At 34.1% G+C, this 26,767-nt stretch overlaps 1 protein-coding gene across 5 annotated transcripts in view; it reads left to right on the forward strand.

Moving 5' to 3' along the window:
- The window catches only part of LOC132742390 (monocarboxylate transporter 12-like), a 32,012-nt gene extending 5,355 nt beyond the window's left edge, over nucleotides 1-26,657 (forward strand). Inside the window, exons 1-8 of one of the 5 annotated variants that reach the window (XM_060730805.1) lie at nucleotides 977-998; nucleotides 3,883-4,386; nucleotides 7,480-7,623; nucleotides 12,611-13,945; nucleotides 15,440-15,619; nucleotides 17,009-17,134; nucleotides 17,905-18,030; nucleotides 25,650-26,657. In XM_060730805.1, coding sequence (XP_060586788.1) covers nucleotides 4,080-4,386; nucleotides 7,480-7,623; nucleotides 12,611-13,945; nucleotides 15,440-15,619; nucleotides 17,009-17,134; nucleotides 17,905-18,030; nucleotides 25,650-25,861 — 2,430 coding nt within the window. In that variant the 5' untranslated portion in view covers nucleotides 977-998; nucleotides 3,883-4,079 and the 3' untranslated portion in view covers nucleotides 25,862-26,657. Of the gene's footprint in view, nucleotides 1-976; nucleotides 999-1,136; nucleotides 1,276-3,882; nucleotides 4,387-7,479; nucleotides 7,624-12,610; nucleotides 13,946-15,439; nucleotides 15,620-17,008; nucleotides 17,135-17,904; nucleotides 18,031-25,649 lie in introns of those variants that run through there. The other 4 variants (XM_060730795.1, XM_060730784.1, XM_060730813.1 and 1 more) reach the window with 4 other exon arrangements.
- Nucleotides 26,658-26,767: the final 110 nt, after the last annotated feature.

Consider the following 26,767-nt stretch of genomic DNA (forward strand, 5'->3'; position numbering starts at 1 on the left):
AAACAGACACTGTATTAAGACAAAGAAAGCTGCAACTTGTTCAAAATTATCAAAATTAATGGGAAAAGTAATTTTATCATTATTGTAGTCAAAACCACAACCATACGTGGGCTTTATCTTTTAACGAGTACAAGTATTGTTTAGTTAGATAATTATGACATTTTAAGTATACAAAATATACCCCAAAAAGTTTTACTTTTTAAAAGTTTACTTTTTAGGAAATATACTTTTGATATCTATAAAACAAAAACTCGCAAGTTGAAAAGAAGTACCTAAATAAACCACATTGAATAATTAAAAGTACGGCTGGTGGCCTGTAGAGGTCAAAGGGCCTGTCTCAACGCAGCCCCCCTGAGTCTTGAATTTTTATGACGTCAGAAGTGCTACGTTCAAGGAATCAGGCCCGAGAGCGGTTCATGTTTAAGCATTGTTTGACGGTATATTTGAACAAAAACAAAAACTGCGGTTTGAAAAGAACCAAACAATGTAATCTATACAAGCCTGCGTGCGAGTTGTCAGGGTCAAGGTCTGTCGCTTACAAGCCCTCTTAATTTTAGAGAAACTGAATGCGAACAGCAATGAAACATGCTGTCGAACGTCCATGTTTTTAAGCCTTATTTATAATTGGACTTAGTACAAAAAAATAAAAAAACCCAGTGTACAATCCGATCAGACTATTTCAGTTTTTTGCGTGATAACGATTTTTAATAGAATACCATTATACAATGAGCGACTTACATTCATATATTTAATAATAGTTCTACATCTAACGTCACTGTATTATCCTACATTTCTTTGTCGTCTGCCTGTACTTCCCCCTCCCCGATTATATTTGAAAAATATTAGATAGACTTTGTATTTAAAAAAAATTCCGGAAGTACATTTTAGGTTCAAACGACATCTTTTAATATCTATGTTTGGAAAATGAACAAAGGACTAAATTGATTACGTCAGTCTTCGTTTTAAAAAAAGGAATTAGGTACACATATACGTTATTGGTGAGTCATAACATATACGATATATACGCATTAATTAGTGGATCAAACAAAGAATATGTTCTCGTCTGCTATTAAAATAGAATATCTGTCAATCAGGGATAACACTGGGACAAGTGGACTAAAGAACGCCTGGTATTTCGAGACATGCTTGTAGGAGATATTGATCTAGGAAATGAAAATCATTAGAGCTGTAAATTTTGAAATGATATTTACTATACATGTGGTTAATTTGGCATACATTAGTATACAAAACGCGTGATATTTTGATCGAACAGAGGTACGCATTTTTTATTTAAATACATGTTCACCTCGAGGTTATTGCACAAACCACACGTGATCCATACCAGTCCTCTCTTTCGCACGAGTAATCTCAGACTTAGACATTTTGTAAAGCGTAGGTGTGCTTGCTTGTTTTGCTAAATATCACTGCGGATAAACTTGTATACTTCCCATTTGTGAGTTCATATTTCTTGAGAAGTTGAGATAAATATAAGCCGTTGGATCCCTCTGCTTGACTCCCACAAACCCTTTCGGATCTTCTCCTCCTGGCCTCCTCATTCGGATCTCCTTCACCTAATCCTTTAAATCAGATACCCGCCACCCGACCTTCTCTACCGGATCCGCTCAACTCGGATCTTCCTTCGTTCAATCTCCCACGTTTAATCTTCCTCGATCCCCCACCTGATCTCCTCCGTTCGAATCCCATCCCCTTTTTCTCCTCGGTCTCAGGGGTGATCCATGTGAAGAAGTTGGCAGTTTCTTGTTGTTATGAACTACGGCCAGGTAATATATTGAAAAGCAGAAATTCTATATCAAGTACTTTCCGTTTATGCCATACGTACAGTACCTTTCTCACAGCAGCACCGTGCATTGAACTGGATGTCACAACACGGCATGTTTAAGCACCTGCTTAGTCGATTAGGTTTATTCTTAACCTGTGAACCTCTAAATCAAAAGTTAATTCGGTTAATTGTGACAGCTATGATTTAGTTGCATCAATAAATGTCGGGTCACACACCGACTTGAATTTCATTGATTAAGTTGTGGTAACATCTAACCGTTATCAGTACAATTCAGATTTCGGGCGCATACCAGATTGAGAAAATCCTCAAACGTCCTTGACACGAAATATGTTCTGTTCGTAGACTCATTAATATTTCAGTAGTCTTTAATTGCGCAGATGTTTGACACGGAGAAAATTTAAGTCTTCTTGCAAATCGAACGTGACATTTTTCCCATCGTCGCAGATTTTAGCTGAATCAGCAAATTTTTACGCTGAGGCTATTTTAAGAGTTGTTTGCTAGACAAGATTGCATTGACAGTTCTATTATCTATTGGCGCGTCTTGGCTTCCGTAATTAAAGTATAAACTTCTAAGATTAGCGAACTGTCTGGTGAAGAAGAGTGCCTCAAGGTAAACAAGAGACCAAGTCATTTCTAGCACACGATTGGTTTTGATCTGTGTTAAGTATATTTTGAGGATATTGAACCTTGTTGAAGCAAATTATGTATTATTGGTTCTGCGATAAATCAATTCTCCTTGCTATAAAAAGTACATTAGTTATACCACAGTCGGGTACAGAACAATCCGAAAGGAACCTATTTTCCATACACATATACAAACATTCTGAACTTGCTTTTCTTTAATTTTAAATACTTAAAATTCCGCTTGCACAACAACCTTAGAAGGTCTATATGAGTTTGAATCCCGGACGTGAAGTTCTACATTATAAATGAAATATCCAGTAATACCGATATTATTTTCAGTTTTAACGCTCTCCAAATAAAGAATAAATACAAACGAAAGGTGACAATTTACGGAAAGTCACGACTTTGGCCGAGTTTTGACGAACAATTAATGGATGTCACACCAAATCAATATTCCTCGACACTTCACTTGATATTCTTTTACTTTCTTTTATGGCATATCTTACAGTATGTGTTCTTTATTTTTCTATTAAGTAATGTTTTTATACTTTATATTGCATTTTTACCCGTAAAAGCCGAAAGATCACTGTTTTTATAGATAAAACTAGAAGGAAAAGAAATTAACAGCATGAGACGAAAGTTTTATTATTTTAAACACGAATGAGCATGTGTCTGTGTGGTTATGTTACATTGCATAACATTTACATAATAGTGATTATTCACGCGGTCCATGCCGTGATTCGGATAGCTTTCAATGATTGTCCTCAATACAGGACAATATGATAATAGCCATAGCTTTGTTATATATATATATATTTACCTATTATTGATAGTACTTTTGTATATAACAGAAACCTTGGCAGTTATCTATATAAATAAATATACACTGAAACATGTATTTCATTTATAAATTTTTAAGTACCTTTGTATGAAAATCTTGAACTTAAACACCTTGTAGTCATATTTAATGGCACCTGACCCGGTGACTAACCAGGGAACTTTTTTGCAATATGATATAGAAATTGGCGAATAGAAATGTGCTGTGTTAATTGCAAATTTCCGGCCCTATCCGCCTATTTCCGGATGTATACTCGTCAAGGTGGTCTATTTTTTAAGGTTTTTCTAAATCGTCACTTTTTAAGTAGGATAACATATTAGAATTAATAAGAAATCTTGTTTCACAACCAGTGCTTCATTATAATATTGCTACAACTGTTATTATTTTTATCTTGACGCCTTGATAAGTGCACTTTTAAGTTTTCTTTTATTTTAGCATCTTAATTTTGCTTTCGGTTTCGGATACATTTAAAAAGGTTCTTGTAAATAGTAAATCGCTAATAACAACTTGACTTTATAATCGGCTTGTTGGTTTGTTGGGGACGTAATAGCAGTCATATTGTCAATTTGTAATTCTAAATTAAACAAGTGGATTTAATTGTTACAATTTTCTTCTTCAGGCCAATCGACGAGATAGTACGTTCCCGGTTTTTACCATGGTGAAGTAGGCATTTAAGAAGGTAATTGACCTTACTAGGGGTCATTTGCCAAGGACCGGTGACCGGAAGTTTGGCATCTCAAGGACGTTCTTCTAGTCAACAACTTGATCTCTTGAACTTTTTAGAAAGAAAAGTACAAAAACACGAAAAGCGACAAAATGTCGGAAACAGAAGCCAGAAATGGACATCATGAAAACGGAAAAATGAAAAATGGCGGCCATAATCGGAGACAATCGGAAATTTCCGACATTTCCGAAGACGATATTAGTAATCTGATCCCAACCCCGCCGGACGGGGGATGGGGATGGGTGATAGTGGCCTCTTCATTGTTTTGTAACATTATTGTTGATGGGATAGGGTACTCGTTTGGTATCTTTCTTCCTGAATTTGTCAATTTCTTTGGCGAAACTCGGAGCAAAGTATCCCTAATTGGTTCACTTCTCTGCGGAACATATTTATGTGCGGGTAAGTTTGTGTATACTTTTACCTCATATCTTTCTGGAAAAATAATCGTCAGAGTCAATTTGAAAGACATGATTCTATGTGTAAGGATACAAATAATGACTCGAACTCGTGTTGTCTAGGGTGAGAAACAGACTCCTTAACCACCATGCTTTTGCCTATACAAGCTACTCAGTTAGTGCCCATAGCTCTTGATATAGATAAAGCTTTATGTTTTAAACCCATCCTCATCACCACATAACCAACGTTCATTCCGTATATGTGAAATTATACATATATCTTATTAACAAGTATGCTATATATATATACTAGCTATAGAAAAATATGTGTGTATATATTTTTGTAAAGTAGGACGCCTATATACATGTATGTAGATGATAACATTATGATTATGTTGCTGTAAAAAGGCAATTAAATCATAGTAACAGTGTACTTTAGGTCACCTTGACCTTTTTAGCTCGAAAGCGAACGCTTAATTTGTAACGCAAATAGAAAGATAGTAGTTGGAGATCAGTCAAGTAACGTACCAACTATTTGATCTTTGTTTAAATGTTTTTGCACCAATACAGAATTCCGGATTTATAAAACTGGCATTGGGTCAATAAAAGAAGCAAATTGTAGTCTATTACCAGCCTTGAAGTATAAAATATTACTAAGTATACTCTATATATAGAGATGACGAGTTTGCATAATCATTATGTTATTTAGTATTTTAAAGGCCCATTTAATGCCCTAGGAATGTTTTTACTTTATTTCTTCAAAGCTTTCTAATTATTTCTTCAATTTGATAGCTTAATAATTTTGATGTACTTCTATATAGTCTCCCAAAAGGTGCTCAGTGGCCAATTACCTGAACCATCTTTTTCTTCTGTTACTTCTTTGGCATTTAGTGCAGTTATAGCAGATTATTTAGTATTTTGTATGAGAGTCAAAGCACTATATATATAGTTTGCTTTTATGTCAATCTAAATTTTTTTACATTTATAAGTGTTAATCTAATTAATGTCCAGTTTTTAATATGACTTTTTTCTATATAATTTTCCCATGTTGCGATTGGTCGAAAGGTGGTCACGTGCCAGTCGATAGCAAGTGAATTTGTCCTTTGGCCTCGGTGAATATCACATTTAATATTCCCCTCATCATCATACAATAACTGTATAATTCCACAGGCAATCGGTGCGTGGCTTGGATAGTATACATGTACATGACCACGCCCACTTACTTTTTTATAAATTTTTTTTTCACTAATAAAATATTTTTTTATTCAAAATATTTTTAAAATATCTTATTTTCAATAAATCAACAAAGAAAATTTGTTTTTAAAAAATTTCATCCATATATACTATTAATATAGTAAAGGTAGAAAGGTTCGCCAGCGGACCTACCACCAGGCCTTATGTTACCTCCCAGATCTTTGTTAATTGTCAACCAATTTTCACCAAATAAAGTGCAATCTACGCAGAAATGATTTTTCTTTCGAAAAATGTACAATATTAGAACAGTTGGTACGACAAAAGATGGAATTTTAAAGCAAAATTGCACTTTTTGTCTAGGTCGGCCATCGCATGACCGAGCCGAAAGTAGACGATTTTGAACATAAATCGATCTTTTTCTTAATAACAAACTAATGTCAGTGCATGCAAACAGTTGAAATAGAAAAGGCAGCTATAAAACTATCGCTTACCGGTCCAAAGTTAATCCAAAACGTCTGCAGGTACGCACTTTCAGTAGTTATTTGCACTAACTTTTTAAATTTCCCGACATTGTACATGTATACAAATTCTGATCCGGATATTCAAGGTACGCATGCTCGGTTCCCGCTGGTACCCAGCTTCGCTCAATTTTTATTATGCGAAAAGGGGTACGCATCAGATACATCCGGGTCAGCATTTGTATACATGTAATGTCAGGGAATTTAAAAAGTTAGTGCAAATAACTACCGAAAGTGCGTACCTACAGACGTTTTGGATTAACTTTGGACCGGTAAGCGATAGTATTATAGCTGCCCTTTCTGTTTCAACTGTTTGCATGCACTGACAATAGTTTGTTATTAAGAAAAAGATCGATTTATGTTCAAAATCGTCAACTTTCGGCTCGGTCAAGCGATGGCCGACCTAGACAAAAAGTGCATTTTTGCTTTAAAATTCCATCTTTTGTCGTACCAACTGTTCTAATATTGTCCAAAGTTAATCCAAAACGTCTGTAGGTACGCACTTTCGGTAGTTATTTGCACTAACTTTTTAAATTCCCTGACATTACATGTATACAAATGCTGACCCGGATGTATCTGATGCGTACCCCTTTTCGCATAATAAAAATTGAGCGAAGCTGGGTACCAGCGGGAACCGAGCATGCGTACCTTGAATATCCGGATCAGAATTTGTATACATGTACAATGTCGGGAAATTTAAAAAGTTAGTGCAAATAACTACTGAAAGTGCGTACCTGCAGACGTTTTGGATTAACTTTGGACCGGTAAGCGATAGTTTTATAGCTGCCTTTTCTATTTCAACTGTTTGCATGCACTGACATTAGTTTGTTATTAAGAAAAAGATCGATTTATGTTCAAAATCGTCTACTTTCGGCTCGGTCATGCGATGGCCGACCTAGACAAAAAGTGCAATTTTGCTTTTAAAATTCCATCTTTTGTCGTACCAACTGTTCTAATATTGTACATTTTTCGAAAGAAAAATCATTTCTGCGTAGATTGCACTTTATTTGGTGAAAATTGGTTGACAATTAACAAAGATCTGGGAGGTAACATAAGGCCTGGTGGTAGGTCCGCTGGCGAACCTTTCTACCTTTACTATATTAATAGTATATATGGATGAAATTTTTTAAAAACAAATTTTCTTTGTTGATTTATTGAAAATAAGATATTTTAAAAATATTTTGAATAAAAAAATATTTTATTAGTGAAAAAAAAAATTTATAAAAAAGTAAGTGGGCGTGGTCATGTACATGTATACTATCCAAGCCACGCACCGATTGCCTGTGGTAGATTACGAACTGTTATGGAAAGTGCCAATTTTTATAAGCAGTTTTGCCGAACTGTTTGCTACGTAATGAAAATCGTACTTCATGTTATCGTTGCAGGTCCAATTGTTAGTGCACTGACAAACAAGTTCGGTTGTCGTCCTGTTGCCATGACTGGTAGTGTTATATCAACTGTAGCGTTTCTCCTGGCGACGTTTTCACCAAATATTGACATCCTTATTATAACTTACGGCGTCATGGGAGGTGAGATATTATTTTCAAGTGTCTTTTTATTTGTTATTCCTCATTTACTGCAGACTATAAAAAACGTCCAAGATTCAAACTATAATTCAAACTTTCATGAATATGAACTAATGTCTTTTTCATCTCTTTCGCATCATGCGCTTATTTGTTACCGTAGAGATAAAGTATGCAAGCATTTCTGGGCAGTGTTAAAATATTCAAGCATTTGTGTGCAATGATGAATTATGCAAGCGTTTCCTTGCATTGATAAAATGTACAAACATGTGTAGGACGTAAAATATTAATTAAGATATCTATTTTAAGCTCTTTGAAATTTAAAAAGATTTGAATTGATTAATGATCAAGAGAAATATAAAGTCTTGCTCTCTCAACGCTCTTCAAATGAATATTCAATCGCAACTTTTCGGCTTTTTCCGTGATTCTTCGGAAAGGAATAAAGTTGGGGTTTTCTGATTGGTGAATATTAGATACAGAAAGTGACGATGTGTTCCGGTTTTATACGGACTACAGTCATGACAACTACAATGTAGTAATTAACCGGTCGTTGACTTCAAACCACTTGTCCCTAAACACTGTTGGTTCGAATCCCGACAGGGACTTTGAATTCTTTCATGTGAGGAACGTTGGTGGTTCTACTCATGTGCTCAGTCGTACCTGAAATAATGCATGGAACCTTCGCCAGTAAAGCTGGAAAGTCGCCATATGACCTATACTGTGTTCGTGCGTTGTAAAACCCAACAGCAATCTAGTACTCTAAATATAACAGTGGTGATACTATATGTATGACTTGTTGGGGTTTTTGTTAAGTAAGTTTTATATCTTATCTACGAAAGTGAAAGTTACATTAGGCAACGCCTTCCAGGCATCAGATCATCAGGCGATAAAAATACATGTACTAGATGATTTCATAGAAACAATCTCATTAATACATGTAAAACCGAAACCATATTTGTTACATTAACACCTCAAACAGTCATTAGATTTGACCGCGCGTTAAAACTTACAAATTAGAATTTTCTCGTTCTTAATTTATTACCTCCCTTGAACAGTTTAGCTGTTCTAGTTACAGGACAGGAAGACACATTCATTTATTTCTAGGAACTAGAGTTTTAAATATTAAGTTGACTTTTGTTTAAATTACATATGTATACCTACATTTATGCATATTGTAACGTTGGACAGGGCGATAAAATTGTCTTGAATTATGAACATGTAAAACAGCACTGTCTTCCTCAAGATGAGGATTGGTAAACGTTTACTTCGTAAGTTGATGAATTTAAGTCATCATATAAAGATTGGTTATATACCCTAGTATATTTTTTCATTTGGCCTCCAGATTCATGCTAATTTTTATGAAAGTTAGCTATGTATTTAAAAGTAAAATACTGTGAAGAGAACAAAGAAAGTAAATTACACATATGCAAACAGCGCTAACAATCCACGTAAATCTTAAGAAAGAGGCCAAAATATGCAAAAATATCCCTAAACTGCGTTAGTCATGAGCCCCTACTGCGTTAGTCACGCAGTAGAAATATTGTGATAAATACTACAAAATCAGTCATTAATCGCACACAACCTGTAAATTATTAATTAAATCTTATTAATTAATTTTCTTTAAGTCTTAGTTCATTTTTTCTCAATATTGTATCTATACTTGAATCTGGAACTTTTTACTTGTCTTTAAATTTTAATACATTTTTCTCAAGTTTGATTCTCTTAAATAATTTGGCTCATCTGGAGGCTTGCAGCTTTAACACCTCTATGTTTTCACTGTTGATAATTAAATTTACATCTACATGTACAAAAACACTTCACACGTAGTGTATAAGTAGCCCTAAATGTCAAAAGGTGTTTTTGTTTTACAGTCTAAGATGATTTTCTTCATTCTTCAAAACTTTTAATTAAATGAATGCTTATTTAAATGCTTTATATTAATGTATATAGAGACATGAATTTTACTACACGGTCTGATACCATTCGTACAAACAAAATATATTTGTGATAATTTCACACACCGTCAATTTATTTATAAAATCAAACTTTCAACCACATTATGACATCAGTTATGTAACAAAAACATCTCAAAATTGAATTAGGTCGTGGTAGATCTTTAAGAAAGATAAAAAAAATGGTATAACAAAAAGATTACACCAATGATTTGTTATTGTAAACTACTTTCAAAACTGCACGGAAAATATGTGTCATAAATTTAACCAGCTCATCTTGAAAATTTGATTTACATGTGTGCAGTGTTTCGAGTCATTTAACTGATAAGCCGTATTTTACCTTTTAACTATTTAATTCAAGGTTACTCTCTTAAATTAAATCGACCTAAGCCGCATTACATAAGTCATACATAATTATGTATAATAGATTATTGATGGCGTAACCGAAGCACATTGCATATTAATCATATCAAAATGGATTGCTGCATTTCAAATTATGTATGCTTGAAATGTTTTAATGCTATTGTTTTGTACCTTTAATGTATGTTTATCGAATACACACACACAAACTGTGGTCGCTTTGGTAAGAAATGGGTATGAATCATATGCAAATAAGAACACAAGAATGAGATGGGGTACAAAATGCACATTCAATCCGAGTCTATTATATAAATAATAGCCGAGGAGTTCCAAATGAGAGAAAAAGGGACATTAGCGACACAGAGGGGTGTAAGATATTTAAAGGGGCGGAATAGGAAAGAGCAACAGGGGCGATATAGAGAAAGAAGGACGAAAGGGAGTGACACATGAGAGCACGAGATGCATAAGAGAAAAATGAATATGAATAAAAAAGAGTTAGAGGGATGCTATACTAGAGAGATAGAAGGGAATTATTACGAGAAATAAATACATATATAGAAAGGGGGAGAGGGGCTAAAGGGGAATTTAGGAGTAAAGAGAGAGAAAAAGGGACTGTGACATTGGTATGGGATAAAGAAAACAGATAAGAGGCAACGATTATGCAAATAAATGAGATATTAAGGGAGAGGCACAATCTAGAATGAGGCGCGAGATAGAAAGTGGTACGAGATAGAAAGATGCACGTGTTATGAGAAAGAAAGATGCACGAGATAGAAAGTGGTATGAGATAGAAAGACAGTGGTAGATGCAAGAGATAGAAAGTGGCACGAGATAAAAAAAATACAAGAGATAGAAAGTGGCACGAGATAGAAAGATGCACGAGATAGAAAGTGGTTTGAGATATAAAGATGCAAGAGATAGAAAATTGTGCGTGATATAAAGATGCAAGAGATAGAAAGTGGTATGAGAAAGAAAGATGCACGAGATAGAAAATTGTACGTGATAGAAAGATGCAAGAGATAGAAAGTGGTATGAGAAAGAAAGATGCACGAGATAGACAATGGTATGAGAAAGAAAGATGCAAGAGGTAGAAAGTGGTACGAGATAGAAAGATGCACGAGAAAGAAAGTGGTATAAGAAAGAAAGATGCAAGAGATAGAAAGTTATACGAGATAGAAAGATGCAAGACATAGACAGTGGTAGATGCAAGAGATAGAAAGTTGTATGAGATAGAAAGATGCATGAAAGAGAATAAAAAGGGGCATAAAAGAGAATAGAGGGAGATGTGAAAGACAAAATAGGATGAGACATAAAAAGAGTGATAGAAAATAGAAAGAGGCGTGGAATAGAAAACGATTCAAGATAGAAAGCAATGTAAAAAGATAAAAAAATGACATGAAATAGAAAGAGCGTTAGATAGAAATATGCACAGATAGTAAGATACACGAGATAGAGTAGAAATGGGCGTGAGATAGAATAGAATGAGGCTTGAGATAGACACAATGTGATACAGGAAAGAAGCGTGAGGGAAAATAGAGAAAGAGGTGCGAAATAAAGATACGATTCGAGATAGAAAGCGGTGTGAAATAGATAGGACGTGAGATAGAAAGCGACATGAAACAGAAAGGGGCGATAGATAGTAAGCGACTTGAAACAGAAAAAGGCGTGAAATAGTGAAATAGAAAGCGACGTGAAACAGAAAGAGGCGTGAAATAGAAAGAGACATGACATTGAAAGAGGCGTTAAATAGAATAAGAGAGAAAGAAGATAGGATGGTGGAAGGTTGACAGAAATGGGAAAAGAGGGGATCGTGGCAAAGAATGGGGTGTAGAGAAAGCGAAGAGGTACAGAACCTTTGATGACTGAGAGGAAAAGATGTAGTAAAAGGAATAAAGAGATATAGAATTAAGTAACTCAAATTATGCTGATAAAGGCACAATATGCGTAAATCTGAGTATAAAATAATTTATGGGAATAGAAACAGAGTGATTGGTGCAGGAAATTACAATATCTCGTTCAATAACATTTCAATCCAAACGATATTTAATTTCTTAAAAATACATCATATTAGTTTAAATGTATGTTCAAAAGAACCGGTATAATTTTTCTCTCTGTTTCGAATATTAATATTAAATAATCTGCGAAGAGATCGTTGACTTAGCCTAGTTTCTAAGAAAATTAGTCCCTTTTTCTTCTTTATTAAATAGCAATATGACACCGCGTGAAACATTTCTTCCTTATTCCAAGTCACGTGTTACATCTTTAAATAACGTTTAGAGTTTCGGGAAATAAAATGTTGTTTGTACGTGTTTATTAGTAAGAAATGACCCACTTTTGACTAAAAACGTGATCATACTGTTATAAACAATATGCACTATTAAGTTCAACACGGAAATGAAATTTCATCAGGAAAATACTACAATGTATATACAAAAGTAATCAAGAGATAAATATATTAAAATAAATTGTACAGTGTATTTCAATAAGGACATGTTGAAGCCTTTAAAGTCGGTTAAGACAGCCAAATTGAAAATGATGTAGTTTCAGTTTGATTGGGTCTTTAGAAGGAAGTGGCCAATGTTTGATATGGAAATGGTGTAATTAAGAATTTAGTAACATCTACCACAAAGAACATTTGTTATTGTATATTTTTCAATCAATATGTTATGTTTTCTTTTCAGGATTTGGCTTTGGCATGATTTACTTGCCCTCAATTGTTAGCGTTGGTTACTACTTCGAGAAAAAACGCGCCATTGCCACAGGGATTGCCGTCTGCGGATCTGGTGTTGGGACGTTCATATTTGCTCCTCTTACAAAGTTTCTGTTAGACGAATTCGATTGGAAAAATGCTCTTTTTGTTTTGGCCGGTATTGTGTTCAACGGCTGCGTTTGTGGAGCACTTATGCGCCCTCTGGAGGCCCCAAAAAGCCTGAAAGTAAAACCGAAACCTAGGGAGAAAAATGTATTAGATAGAATCAAGGAAGAAGCTAAGAAGAAAGGTCGCATGACGTTTACTTCGGAGTCATCTGGCATTGGTCCTACAGATACAACTGACATTCTTGAAAAGGTTAGACAAGCAAAGCTCAAAAGAGAACAGATATTGCAAGAAAACGAGTCGGAAATTTGCTCACTTCCCAGTACTTACTTCGAAAAAGATAAGAATATTCAAAGGCAGGATAGCAGATCTAGTGGAACAAGACCGAGGATTGCCAAATTGTCATTTTCAGATCGAGGCGATACTGCTTCTCGAACTGAAACGCCGACGCGCACTCCAAAAATTATCATTGATGGAAGCGAGCTGGGTTCCGGCTCTATAGCTGTATCTGAACAAGACGGTGAATGGTCACCCACGTCATCGCCTGTGCGCACAGTAAGCACGGAACCAGGACAAACTTCGGAATCGCCAACAAAGAAGCGTCTTTCTACACTGAGCGATGACAGTCAGAAGAAGGCTGACAAATTTATATTGCCAAATGGAGTTCAGGGCTATGAGGTGCAACCGTTGATAAAAGTCGGAAATGGCGGCGTGCAAGAAAAGAAGAAGAACGTCGCTCAGCACATACTTGCGCGGTCTGGAGCGGTTGCTGCTGGAGGGAGCAAACATCTTCTTGGTGCGTCAATGAGAAGCATTTCAAGCAAGGACTATTCTAGGCCAATGTATAAAAAAGACATTTTCTACAGTGGTAGTATAGCTAATATAAATGAGTACCGATCGCAACCGGATATGCATAGTTACATTACAAGTATAACGAGTATCCCGGGTGACGTCGGCGTGTACGAGCATCGTGGTGATACGAAGTTCCATAAAATTTGCAGTTGTCTTCCGAAGCCGGTGGTGGACGTCCTGTCAGAAATGTTGGACGTATCTCTCTTGACCAACGCTGGCTTCATGTGCATTTGTCTAGGCAATATCTTCGCAATGATTGGGTTCTATGTGCCTTATGTCTACATAGTGGACCGAGCACTTATGGCGGGCATTGACAAAACGGATGCTTCTTTCTTATTATCTGTGATAGGTAAGTAACCTTTAGATATTTCATAAATAAAAATGATGTGTCAAGCGAAATGACCAGTGGGGTTAAATTCTATACATTTTTCACATGGGAAGTTAATCTGATATCTTTTTGCGAGGAAATATTGTATGAAACCCCTGGAACACTTATATTCTAATTCATGTTTGAAATAGCGAAGCAATAGAACAGTCCCAGTTAAATAGCATTTGAAATATTGTATTCTTTTACCTTTAATAACGACACGCGACGAATCGGCGCCTTTTCATTAAAGTTTATGTGCATTTAATTGTAGGAGCGAATTTGATTAGATAAATTAATTTAGACTTTCATGCTTCTTTGATGAAGTGGATATGTAACGTTTATTGGCATAATAACGTATGCAATACTTATACTCAGTAAAATGTACAAAGGCAGGTACCGGGAAATACATTTATATCAACATAAGTTATTTTGAAAATTGTTATCTTAATAATAATAAGCATATAGATTTGTATCAAAATACCTAACACTTAACCTCCAAACTATCTTTCCACCTGGACAAGTCCATTCATCATCATTGTTAGCGAAAATTTCAAAACATGAAATGACCAAATAGCGAACTTTGTTTGCATTGGTTCGCATGGGTAGACTCTTGTGCCGCCAGCAGGTCTAGGGTTAAATAATAACCGATTCAAACAAGACATTCGTTTTTTTGTGAACGGAAAATTTGAAAGTGCAACTGATCTTTTTTAGAAGTTTTAATACAAAGATTTCGTGGCGAAACATTTTTGATGGTTATCTTGGAAAACTTGTCGCATTATCCTTATACTGAATATAGTTCTGAATTCTACAGTCTGTTAAAATTATGAGATTACACTGCATCATTTATTAATATAATAATTATTGTTATTTTGCCTTTGGGTTTTTACAACAAGTAAAACCTTTTATCGACTACAGTCGCCGACTTATATAAATTTGTCATGCAATGTTGCAAAAAGTTCTATATTTACGTGTGCAATTTAGGTGATATAAATTTTACAAACACATTAAAGTAAACATTTCTCTTCGCAATATTGATATGTGATGCATAAGTATTTACAAATGTGTCTATGTGATTTACAAACGAGACTTGAATTATATACCCTGTAGTAGCTTTTTATAAATTCGAGATATGCACGCTCCATAAATATTATTTGTTTCTCTTGATTTTTATCAAGGTGTTTTGTCGCAAATGGTAGAAATTAGAAAATACTAAAATGTAGCACAATTTTCTTGAGAACAAAAAGGACGGTTTTCTCAAGTATCAAAACGGATGCAGAACGGTTTTCTCGAATATCAAAACTAAAATTTTGAAGCAGGGCTTTTCTGTTATATCAAAAGGTAAAAAAGATATGTTGTATTTTCAGACAGGAGGTTAGGCGTTTTTTTTAAAGATTATTCAGGAGGAGAAAGTCTAGGCTATATTTGGTACTTAAATAGGAAACCAATTGAACTTTGAAGTCTTTATTTTATTTGCAGGTATAACCAACACTATTGGGCGAATTATATCCGGTGTTCTGGCCGACTTGAATAGTGTAAACAGCTTGATGTTGAACAATGTTGCAATGCTAATCGCCGCTGTCTGCATTTTCCTGACGCCATTTTGTAATACGTATCCATTATTGGTAATTGCGGCTCTAGTGTTCGGTTTAACTACAGGTAATTGCAATTCCTACACCTTTTCATCCTGATTATGTATAATAAACTTGTCCAATATTGGATTGGTTCTTTATTGGATATTGGATTGGTTATTCATACCATCATACAATATGTACCTCTATTTCATTGGACATCTATATTTAAATGGATGTGTTTGATTCATTTCATTACTTTTCAGAATCATAGTGTTTAACGTGAACAACTAAGAATGTATGTTCTTGTTCATATTCATATATTTAACTTCTGAGGTATTTCATAGCAATGTTTATATTAAATTGGCAACAATAGAAATGTATGATTTATGTAGATATTTTGCTAAAAACTTTAAGAGTGTACATTTACTATTATTATTTGATGAAAGCTTTGAAATTGTTGTCATAAAAATGTGTATTGTATGCAAATATAAAGCCAATTATGCAAATATAAGCATATTTTACAATAAGGAACAATTCAAAATCAACCACACGCTCTTCTGAATTTTGATGCAATTTAACTTTTATATCTTATTTTGTTTGTGTAATATATTAACTATATGTTAAAGAGATATGCCTTTAGACGGACAGTCTTTTTTTGTACATCTTGAATAAGGTGATTATATATTATAAAATGAGAAGTAGAGAATCAATGTGTTAAATGCGCATGCGCGTTAAATTCCTTTAATTACAATATTTTACGTAAAAAAAAAAATGTTCCGAAAAGTATATTATGTTTTAATCGTACAGCAGTGATTTCGTGCATGCGATAATTACTAAGAATGATATACAAACATATTTCTTTTCTACATGTATTTTAGAATTTTTTTTCTTCAAAATTCAGAAAATGATTTTGTATACGACAGGCAGCAGAAGAAATAAAGCTTTGTACCCTTTAATATATGTCGCCTAAAAGTTCCGAACTAGTGCTTCTGCAGCTTTAGAATTCCGTACACATTTTGTCAATACAAAATTTTGAAGAATATGAAAACGTGTTAAACTAGAAGGCATGTCCCTTTAATATATCAAACACGTTTTTTTTATATTTCAGCGTAAATTTTTTTAGGGCACGACTTTCATTTTTACAGGGTTTTTATTTACTTGACAATGGAACCACTAGCACACCCGAACCTTTTTCAAACCATCCAGATACTGTAATAAATCTCGGATATAACTGATTTCGGATAAGTTTTAACTGTTAACGTATATATATCACCAATATTAACGTCTTGGGTATGCATTTGCAATTTTGGTTTTGATTTGTTGGATCCGAGTTTTATTACAGTTTTATAGATCACGTTGTTATAAAAATGTTGCTTCCATTTTTGGCTGAATAATCGGTATTCTAAGGGGCAGACTTTGGTAACTGGTTTTCCTGCTATTGCTAGAAAATGACATATAGATAATTGTTTTTCAGCTGCATATATTTCACTTACATCGATAATCATATGTGATCTCTTGGGATTGGAGAAATTGACAAATGCGTTTGGTTTATTGACGTTAGCCAGAGGCGTGTCCTCGGCTCTCGGGCCACCACTCGCAGGTAAGAGTGCTTGTGTGCAGGATATCGACTACGTCATCGAGGCGTGTGTAACATGTTGGCACGCACTTGAGACAGGGGGCCGAAATATTAGGGCTGTAAGGTTGCACTATATACCATCATAATCTACACACGTTTACTAATATAGTCACTTATTTGACACACATTATTAATATTACATACCTGTTATGATATACTTACTATCTCAAGGGGGCAATATATCGGTAAAGTGGAAAAGTAGATATGAAATGCTAGACTGACAAATATTTTGAATGTTTGTATATCGGTGGCCCAAGTTGACAAGTCCGTGCCAAAGAATGTTGCACTCGCGGCGGTCTAGGCTAGCTGTTGTAATAGAAATAATAACACATTTAGTGTTTGGGAATGCAATGATTTTATTCTATTTTTAGATCTAGGACCGTTTTGATTTGGGTCGGCATTCATATTATTTTAGTTAACCAGTCCAATCTGCTAATGTATATACACTGGTCGAGATGGATGGAAACATATGTCATAGTTATTATGCATGTATTAAAACTGAACTGAATAACATCATATATTCCCAAAAACTAAAGTGATACCTTCTAATATTCACCCTTTTTTGTTCTTTCACAGCTCTTCATAAACATGGACGAAGTCTGGAGCCCGGAAATGCCTGCGTTTTTCGTCACTTCCGGTCCAGATAGACTGGTTTCCGACTTAATAAGCGCCGTACATATTATTTATAGTTATATCATGTATGCAGCGCTGTACAATGCTTTGTTTGATTTCAGCGGCGTTTATTTCACTCACTTCCATCATTCTGTGCGAGTTACTAGGCCTTGGTAAATTGACTAATGCTTTTGGTCTTTTATCAATGGGGCGCGGCATTGCCGGGATCATTGGCCCCCCAATGGCAGGTAACACAGACCTGTGGCTTTTCATGTTTTCCAGTTCCATTAAATAGGAAACATTTCAACTTGCACTTTAAATTGAAGTGAAATGTATAAGAAAAAAATCTTCTTTTCGAAAAATTTCCACTAAGTCACCTGAATATACCCACGTGACCAATGCAGATCAAGGTCAACCGGTACATCCATGTCGTCTGATCATGGTCTGCACTTGTCCGCTCTTCAGACAGTACTTATTTTGAAATTTTCCATAAAAAAATGATTAATTGTCTATTCCCGCTTGAAAAATGGACAAATAAATTTAAGATATTCAGCTGGTGAGATCACTCAAGGTGCCATGTGGTTAAAATGTTTCCTAAATCAATGTTGCATCAAGCTTTATGCTTACTAGGAATATCGCTAGTAAATATATCACACTTTAACATGAGTTCACAAATTAAATTAAATAATGTATCGTCACCTTAGTTAACTGTGCCTTATCTACCACTTTGTTTATTTTGAGACCTTTTTTGTTTACCTTTTTGTATATTTTGTGACCTTTTTGTATATTTTGAGACCTTTTTGTATATTTTGAGATCCTTTGGTTTAATTTTAGAAAATCGCTCTAATTGTTTTAACAGGTCCTTTTTTCGATATATTTCTGATAGATATCATATGTTTTCTGAATTCGAAGATACGCTTGTTTTGTATTATAATTATGTATCCATGGCTTAGCATGTTTTTGTGATACTGCTCTAACCGAACTTTTAATGGGAAATACAGGGGGTAATTTACATTAAAACAATGGACTGAGTGTTATTCTTAAGGAAGAAGTAGCAAAATGCCACCATTAAATGTAGTATAATTATAAAGTGTTATTCAGGAGCTTATTTTGGAAAAATGTTTCTGGAGATCTTGGTCTATGACGTCATAACACACAATTGGAAAACGCGTCGGAATAGTAATCTAATGATTGCTAGCCGCATGGGTTCAAATTCCGTCAGGGTCAAGTCGTTGTTTCCTGTAGCATGGAACTTTACACTCATTGCCCAGTACTGGTTGGTTCCAGGAACGAATTCGAAAGTGTGTTTATAAGCTAATAGCTTCCTACACAATCAAACTAAAATAAATTCTGTATAAACCAACCCACATTTTGTCGAGACTTATATTTTAAATTGAGATAGGGCACTGTGATGATAAGAAGACGATATGTATAGAAAGAGCACATATATGTACATATACTAAATATATAAATGTGTATAATAACAATTTGTTTTAGTAACCTTATCAGAAAGAATCATTTGCATGTCGAGGGTTGATCGCAAAACTGTTGTAAGTCCGTCTTTATTTCATATAAGTTACAGCAGTTTTTGCGGTCAACTATTGAATGAAGGTACGTCAATTTATACAAATGGGTCTAAGCAATCGTCATCAAATTGTTTCAGTTACTCACTAGTCTTTTGTTACACCGGTTCCTCATCTGCCCCCGAAATAGAGACGTGTTTACGCCCCTAACTCTGTCCACTGAATTACGGGATGAATGTAGATTAATGTAGGGATTCTGGTTTTACACGAAAATGCTGGGGGTGTAACATTGCGGGGTGGGGGCGTTTGGTGTAGAGCTTACATACTGATTGTCCCCCTGCAAGGCGAGGATTTGGTGGTCCGCAAGCCAAAGACCGCACTTTTCTCGGGAGTGGGGTCGTTGTTATAAATGACTGGTACATGTATATACAAATCTTTATGAAAGATAAGGTCAAGGTCACATGTTATGTATTAAAAGTATCAACGGCATTATTTGCCTGCATTAGAACGTTAAATTTTATGAAAATATTATGATTTAGAACGGTTTCCTTATGTAGTAAATAGTTAGGTGGAAAATATTGTTCTTTCAAACAAACAGTTACAAAGAGTTTACATAAATATGGCATTTTAAATTTCGGGTTGTTGTTTTCCTATGTCTAGATTGTTTCAATTATACCTATGCTGTTACATTTAATAATTTTTCGCTAAATGAAAATATTCATTATTTTGAAAAAAAGTTAGATTAAAAATTGCTGTGAAATCAGAGACGTTAAAGTACATTATATTTATATGTCTCTGGTTAAATTAATTTTTTTAGTTTAAATTAAAGATATCATTCCGTTGAATTAAATATGTTCGTTAAATTTACAACATTCGGTTATATTGAATATTGAATGCATTTTGTAAAAATTACTCATCTAAAAGAATATTGAATTGGTGGTGAATTTACTTAAATAATGTAAACAACCGTTTAGAATGTATGGCTTTTATTAATTAAATACATCACGTGGCCAGGAATATATGTATTATTATATCTATATATCTGATATGAACAAAACAAACAGTAAAATATAACGTTAACATGCATGCTAATTACTATTTATTGTAAGATCTAACTTGTTTATCCGAACTCTTCTAATAATATGTTGAACTCAACTGTAATCGGGTGCAGCAGTCATGTAAAGAAAACGAAAAACAACACTAACAAAACATAAAGTACAACATCAACAACAATTTATTTCTCACTTTCCACCCACACATTCTTCCCTTTGAAATTGCATTTTCGACATTCATAGTGGATATGGCATAGAGGACATTACGTACAGAAATTACGTAACGTGTGAAGGACATCCTTAATCTAGAAAAATATACATTGTAACTTCCTTTCATGGTGGGGGGGGGGGGGGAGACTTAAATTAAGATTTGTTATTCATACTAATTTATATGGTATAACTGGTAGGGTTAAAGGTGTACACTTCATAAATAAGATTTGTAGTAAGTATATTGTCAGTAGGTTCAGATTTGAAAGGTTATTCACTTTGCATTATAAAAAATATCCAACCGACCGTTAGGAGTTTTTAACTTGATGTGTTGCCGATATGTTTAATTTTTACGTAGCTTTAAGGACGACAAGCTTTAAATTATATATATTATATATTGTGTATGCATTTTGAAATAGAAAATTCGCATGCATGTACAAAAACAACAACAAATTACTTGATCGCATACATGTACAAAATAACCTCATTACTTGTAATAATGTGGTACAAAGATGCTTAAAAAAAGTTTTAAAATGCGTGGCATAATTATGAATGATCTAAAAATAGAAGTTTGCACTCGTAGACACGCTTTGCAGACTGTGTTATGCAACTCTGGTATGCATGCACCCACCAAGGTTATGGATTATTTTTTTCACCAGGTGTTCTTTCTTTTGATGTTTAATATCTCCCCTATTCGTTGTGAATTAACCTACTCATAATATAGCCATAAAATGATAACAAAAACGTGCATGCTTGCAAAAGCGGTGGTGGTATACATTTGAGCCGAGTCACGACAAAACCAAGGCTATGCGTTTGCGACCAGCATGGATCCAGATCAGCCTGCGCATCCGCGCAGTCAGATCAGCATCCATGCTGTTCGCTTACAAACCCTATTACAAGAAAGGAAACTGATAGCGAACAGCATGGATCCTGATCAGACTGCGTGGATACGCAGGCTGGTCTGGATCCATGCTGGTCGCAAACGCATAACGCTGGTTTTGTCGTGACGTGGCTCATTTCATTTTTTCCATGTTCGTTTCGTCCTTGTTATTAATCATAGAAAAAAAACTAATCATGTTATCTTTATATAACTTCTTTTTTAGTCCCGGTGAAGGCCGGGATTTGTACCCTTAACCTTTTGTTTAAACAGATATGTGTAAATAACAAAATAACCCTTATATATAGCCTAGTATTAAATCTGAGTAATATATAATGGGCATTTGTAGCGTAAATTTCTCGTTGTTAAGACTATTTTACGAGTACTCTGCATATTATGATGACTTTTTTCGCATTTTTCCTGTTATTTATTCACCGTTTTATCCTAACTTACTTTAATTTGTGTAATAGGATTGCCCTGATTTGACTTTGGAACCGTCCATTTTGATTTTAAAGGGTTGTCAGTATCAAGAAGCTTAAATTGAGCAGACGACAGATAAGATTATTGTCAGACTGCGCACACGAGCAGGTCGGCCTGACTGGTTTGTCCTAACTCCATGTTAGTGACGTCCGCCACTCATCCTTGTCAGCTGAAGTTCGAGTCTTTATGTGATCAGGGGTGGATTAAGTTTTCTCCTGTGGTAATAGTAACTTGTAGTTGAGAGATGCACTGATTAAGCTAAATTTTACAAAAAAATCGAACTTCAAATGAATAGGTTTAAAATAAACTAGTCAAGTCCGCTTTAATTAAGCTTAGGTGACCTCATTGCTGCCCATGATTGTAAACAATACTTTTTGTTTATCAGTAGGGATGGATCATATTTCCCTAGAGTCACTTTAAAAGGAATCAGATTTTTTTATCAGTCGAATCAAGCTATCATTTAAATTAGTGTAAATAATACGTTCGAAATACTCATTGTCACTCGTGCTTGGTCGCAATTTGAGACACTTAAATGTATCTTTTATATACATGTTTTATATGTTTGAAGTATGTAACATTACAAATTTATCTATATATTTTGCCCCAGTCATTGACGCGTGAGTCTTACGTGTATACATGTATATATATACTCTTTATGTAATAGTCTAGATATCTTTACTTAAGTGGTAAATTAAGTATACCATTTAAAATGATACAACTTTGTAAAAAAAGTTCAAGGTGATGTGTCAGGAGGGTAATATGTGTAATCTATTGTTGTGCGATTTTTGCTTTATTTTGTTACGAAAAAGAAATCATTATTAACCAATTAACTCCAAATAATACAAATTTTACAGAAAAGTTAACAAAATTTGGCAACATAAAGATTTCATGAGAAAGAATGAAATTGCCAATCTCGTTTTAATACTTGTAAATATGATTTAACAAGCCCATTTTCTTTCGATTATAATTATGTTATGTACTTCTAAGTAACCCTTATGTACTTATGATGCACCGGAGCAATGAATCTTTATTTAAGAGGTAATAAATATGGATTATTATAGACCTATAATATTTTCCCGGAGGCTGTTTCATAATAACAATTTGTTTACCTGTTTACTTTACTCAAAGACCTGAAAATAAGTTATCTATTTATTTTATCTTTTATGCAACATCTATGAATAATTCAAATATTGAAACAGATGTTACGGTCGCTTCGTAAAACGCTAGTCATGTGAGAAATGTTTATTATTAGGTCATAGACCACTATTTGTTATTTGTCAACGGCATGTGAGGCACTTGATTTACGTTTTATAGAACTGGCTTTTAAAGATGGGACTACTTGAAATACAATCGAGGAGGTACTTATGACATAAAAGAGAATTGTGAAGAGTTTTGTAGTTTGTACATTGTAATCCTCAAACTTTGATGAAATCTTTGAGCATCTGAGTCATGTTTAAAGAGTTTAATGTTTAATGCTGATCGATGGCCAGTAACCTTGTTTCACTTGGGCCATTCTTAACGTAAAGTACCGATCACATGCTCGTTAAAGTCCGGAATAGTTCGGACGGTTTCCGTGTATTAAAGGTTTCTCTGAATTAAATGGTTTGGCGGCTGCATGATCAAGACCTTTGAAAAGCCATGTCAGCCACTGTTTACCATTGAATATAAGATACGGGAAATGACGGAGTTTGCCGACTTCTTACAATTTATTAGTGAAATATGAATGTCTCTTTAGAACTTTCTTATTATTTTGAGTGAAACATCTTTAAATACATACTTGATAAAAAATATTAAATGCATTCTACATAAGCTGATTGACACTGTTTTTTTGTTAATATATAATAACTATCAAAACGTTATAAACATCTTATAAACTCTCAGTAACAAGTCGCATTTTTTGAGTGCTGACATTTCGAGGAATGTACATGAAGGCTCGTATGTGTTAGTATATTTACACTTTCAAGGTTTCTTAGCAACTGGTTTACCAGGCTTTGATTTGCCCATCATTTACTCAGATGAAAAAAACATGTATATTTTTACAGTAGTGGCTAAATTTAATGTGGTTCAAAAGTCCTAAAAGTTGTGGAGCTATGAAACATACACTTCATACATACACAATGTGTTGTACGCAAAAAAGAATTGTTTATTAAAGTGGATTGGTCTACAATGGGCAACTTTTCCATAAGTATTTCAAAAATTGATCAGAGAACAATAGAAATGTACTATTTTGATATTCTTATTAAACATTACTTGAAAAAAAATGTTTATAGAATCTTAATTTTATTTAGTATGAACAATTATATGATGGCTAATCATATCTTGTTCTAGAACAGTTTATTATCTGATATATATATATATATATATAGATATGTATAATCGGACGATGTATTTAACATTAACCAACAACATCCGTATACATGTATAATTCTTCCACGTTTTTTTTCTTTTGTTATATATTGTGCTAAAGACTATCAACATGACCATTTGTGACATTACAGATATCTTGTTATAGACCAATCCACTTTAAATGAAACCTCGGATTGCATTTTAACAAAAGATAATACGAGAATTTACCCTTGGCTTTGTGTATTTTAAGAGTTTTGTACCGTCAGTTCCCGCCTTTACTGATTTTCGGATTTACGTTACGTGTGGCGTTGGTTTAAAGTTCTATCCCAACAATTCCGACACAAAAGACTTAAAGTGAAATGACCGGAAATGACAGGTTGCCTTTATCATGCGGTTTTTTCTTTCTCTCACAATTCATAAAATAGTGAAAAATACTAGTGAACAATCTATGGATATACACAAAAGCGTCTCTTATCCATGACACATTTGGTATTTAATCAACATGGTATTTTTATCTTAGTTTTCGAGTGGTACAATGGTACAGTTTTACCCACTTGATTTTAGATGTAAACCCCTTTTCTTTGGATAAACTTTCTTGTTCTATTTCATGGACATGTTACGATATTTATACGCAATCTTCCGCCTGATTTAATCTGTGGCATTTAGGCATAACAATGTCAATAACATTTTTAAAAAGACAAACTAATCCAAATATTTTTCCCAATGCCAATTATGCAAAAAATGAATAAATATTATGCATGCGGAAATTATACGGATAAATATTAATACAGTCGACTCTCGTTATCTCGAAATCATCGGGACCGTCCAAAAATATCGAGATAACGAAATATCGAGATAAACGTATAAGGTTAAAACAAGGCAGTAACTGATTTTTACAAAGGCATGTGCATACCTTAAGTCAAAGAAATTTAAAGTATGATATCTCCATGTCTTAGTTTCTTCAGCCTATTACACCAAAGTTGATATTTAACAAAGTTCAATTAGCGGATGTTTACCAGCGGAAATACGGGAGTCTGTGATAAAATCACAATAGTGTATTGACTAAAGCCGTTTGTTGCACAATGGCTGTGGCTTTAAAATTCTTATTCTTATCTGTTGCTAAATTGAATGTACACTTGTATGAAGTCAGTTTTCTTAAATGATCAGGAAGAACTGTAACCTGGTTCCCGGATCTCGAACAAAACTATTTTAAAGTTCTGAAATTAAAGATTGGTTCCGAAATTTACCGCAAAATAAGATGAACTTCCGCTTTATAAATGGATTTTTTTTATATTTTTGTTGTTCATTTTGTAATGTTTATATGTGTCGTAATCTTAATAAGGTCATGCATAGTTACATTTTAATTATGTTATATTTCAAAGGTGCTGTATTTCAAAGTACGGGCAATTACGACGCCTCATTTTACCTCGGAGGCGGCCTTTTCCTATTGGGAACGCTGCTGCACTTTGTTCTGTTCTTGCCATGTATGAAGAAGAAAGAAGAAGAATTTGAGATAAACTTACCGGACGAACAAGAACTGGAAACAATCGTTCCCAGACCGGAACCGGAAAAACCTATTCGGATTGAAGTCTGAACAGCTGTGATCGTTGAATAGAGACAGTATCGGAGAATCAAAATTCAAAATGAGATATCAACTAGTTTGTAATGATAAAAAAATCACCTGACATTTGGAGTAGAGTTGCTTTTGTAGCTGAACGAAATGAATATAAATTACTACTACAAAGGTTGGTAACTGTTGATAAAAATTTGAGCGCCATGAAGATTAACTCCATTTGCTTCAATATCAGTGTTAGTGCCAGCATACGTTCGTGAAAATTCGGCTTATTTCGGTACTTTCCGTTATATAACTAAGTAGGCGCCGATTAGACCATGAGCAGGCCAACTTGGCGCTTTCTCAAATAAACGTAAGCTACGGAAAGTACCGAAATTTGCCGCATTCACACGATGTTTCTAGACAAATAGAACATGCATCACACTTTATAAAGCATCTATCTTCCGAGCTATCATTAGATGAACTTTGTTTAGCTTTCCGGTGTTTGTCTATACATGTGATTAAATGGTGCTTTTTGCTTGAATTTTCATGTTTCATTGAATTAAAATATGTAAGTTGTTGATATTTTTAATGGAAAAATAGATGTCTGTTTTTGATTTTGTTAAGAAATAATAAGACGAATGTGTTGAAGTCACTATAATATTGTGTTATACATTTGTATATTTTTTCAGATGGTCTCTTTTTGTGTATATATATATTTTATTCATATATTTACATGTTTTAATCTATTTTGTTGACGTTTATGATATTTTTGCTCATGTAATTCATTATTATAGTATTGTTGACATGTTCTTTTTTATGTTCAATGTTGCATTTTTTTCTAAAAAGAAGAACAACAGTTTTATTGATATGTTTTATTATATACCTATTTATATGCTGTCATATTATGTAATATGAACGAATAAGACCTAAAGAAACGAAAAAACC

This window comes from Ruditapes philippinarum, unplaced genomic scaffold (genome assembly GCF_026571515.1).
Source record: "Ruditapes philippinarum isolate M1 unplaced genomic scaffold, ASM2657151v2 ctg819_1_1_1_1, whole genome shotgun sequence".
Taxonomy (NCBI): Eukaryota; Metazoa; Mollusca; class Bivalvia; order Venerida; family Veneridae; genus Ruditapes; species Ruditapes philippinarum.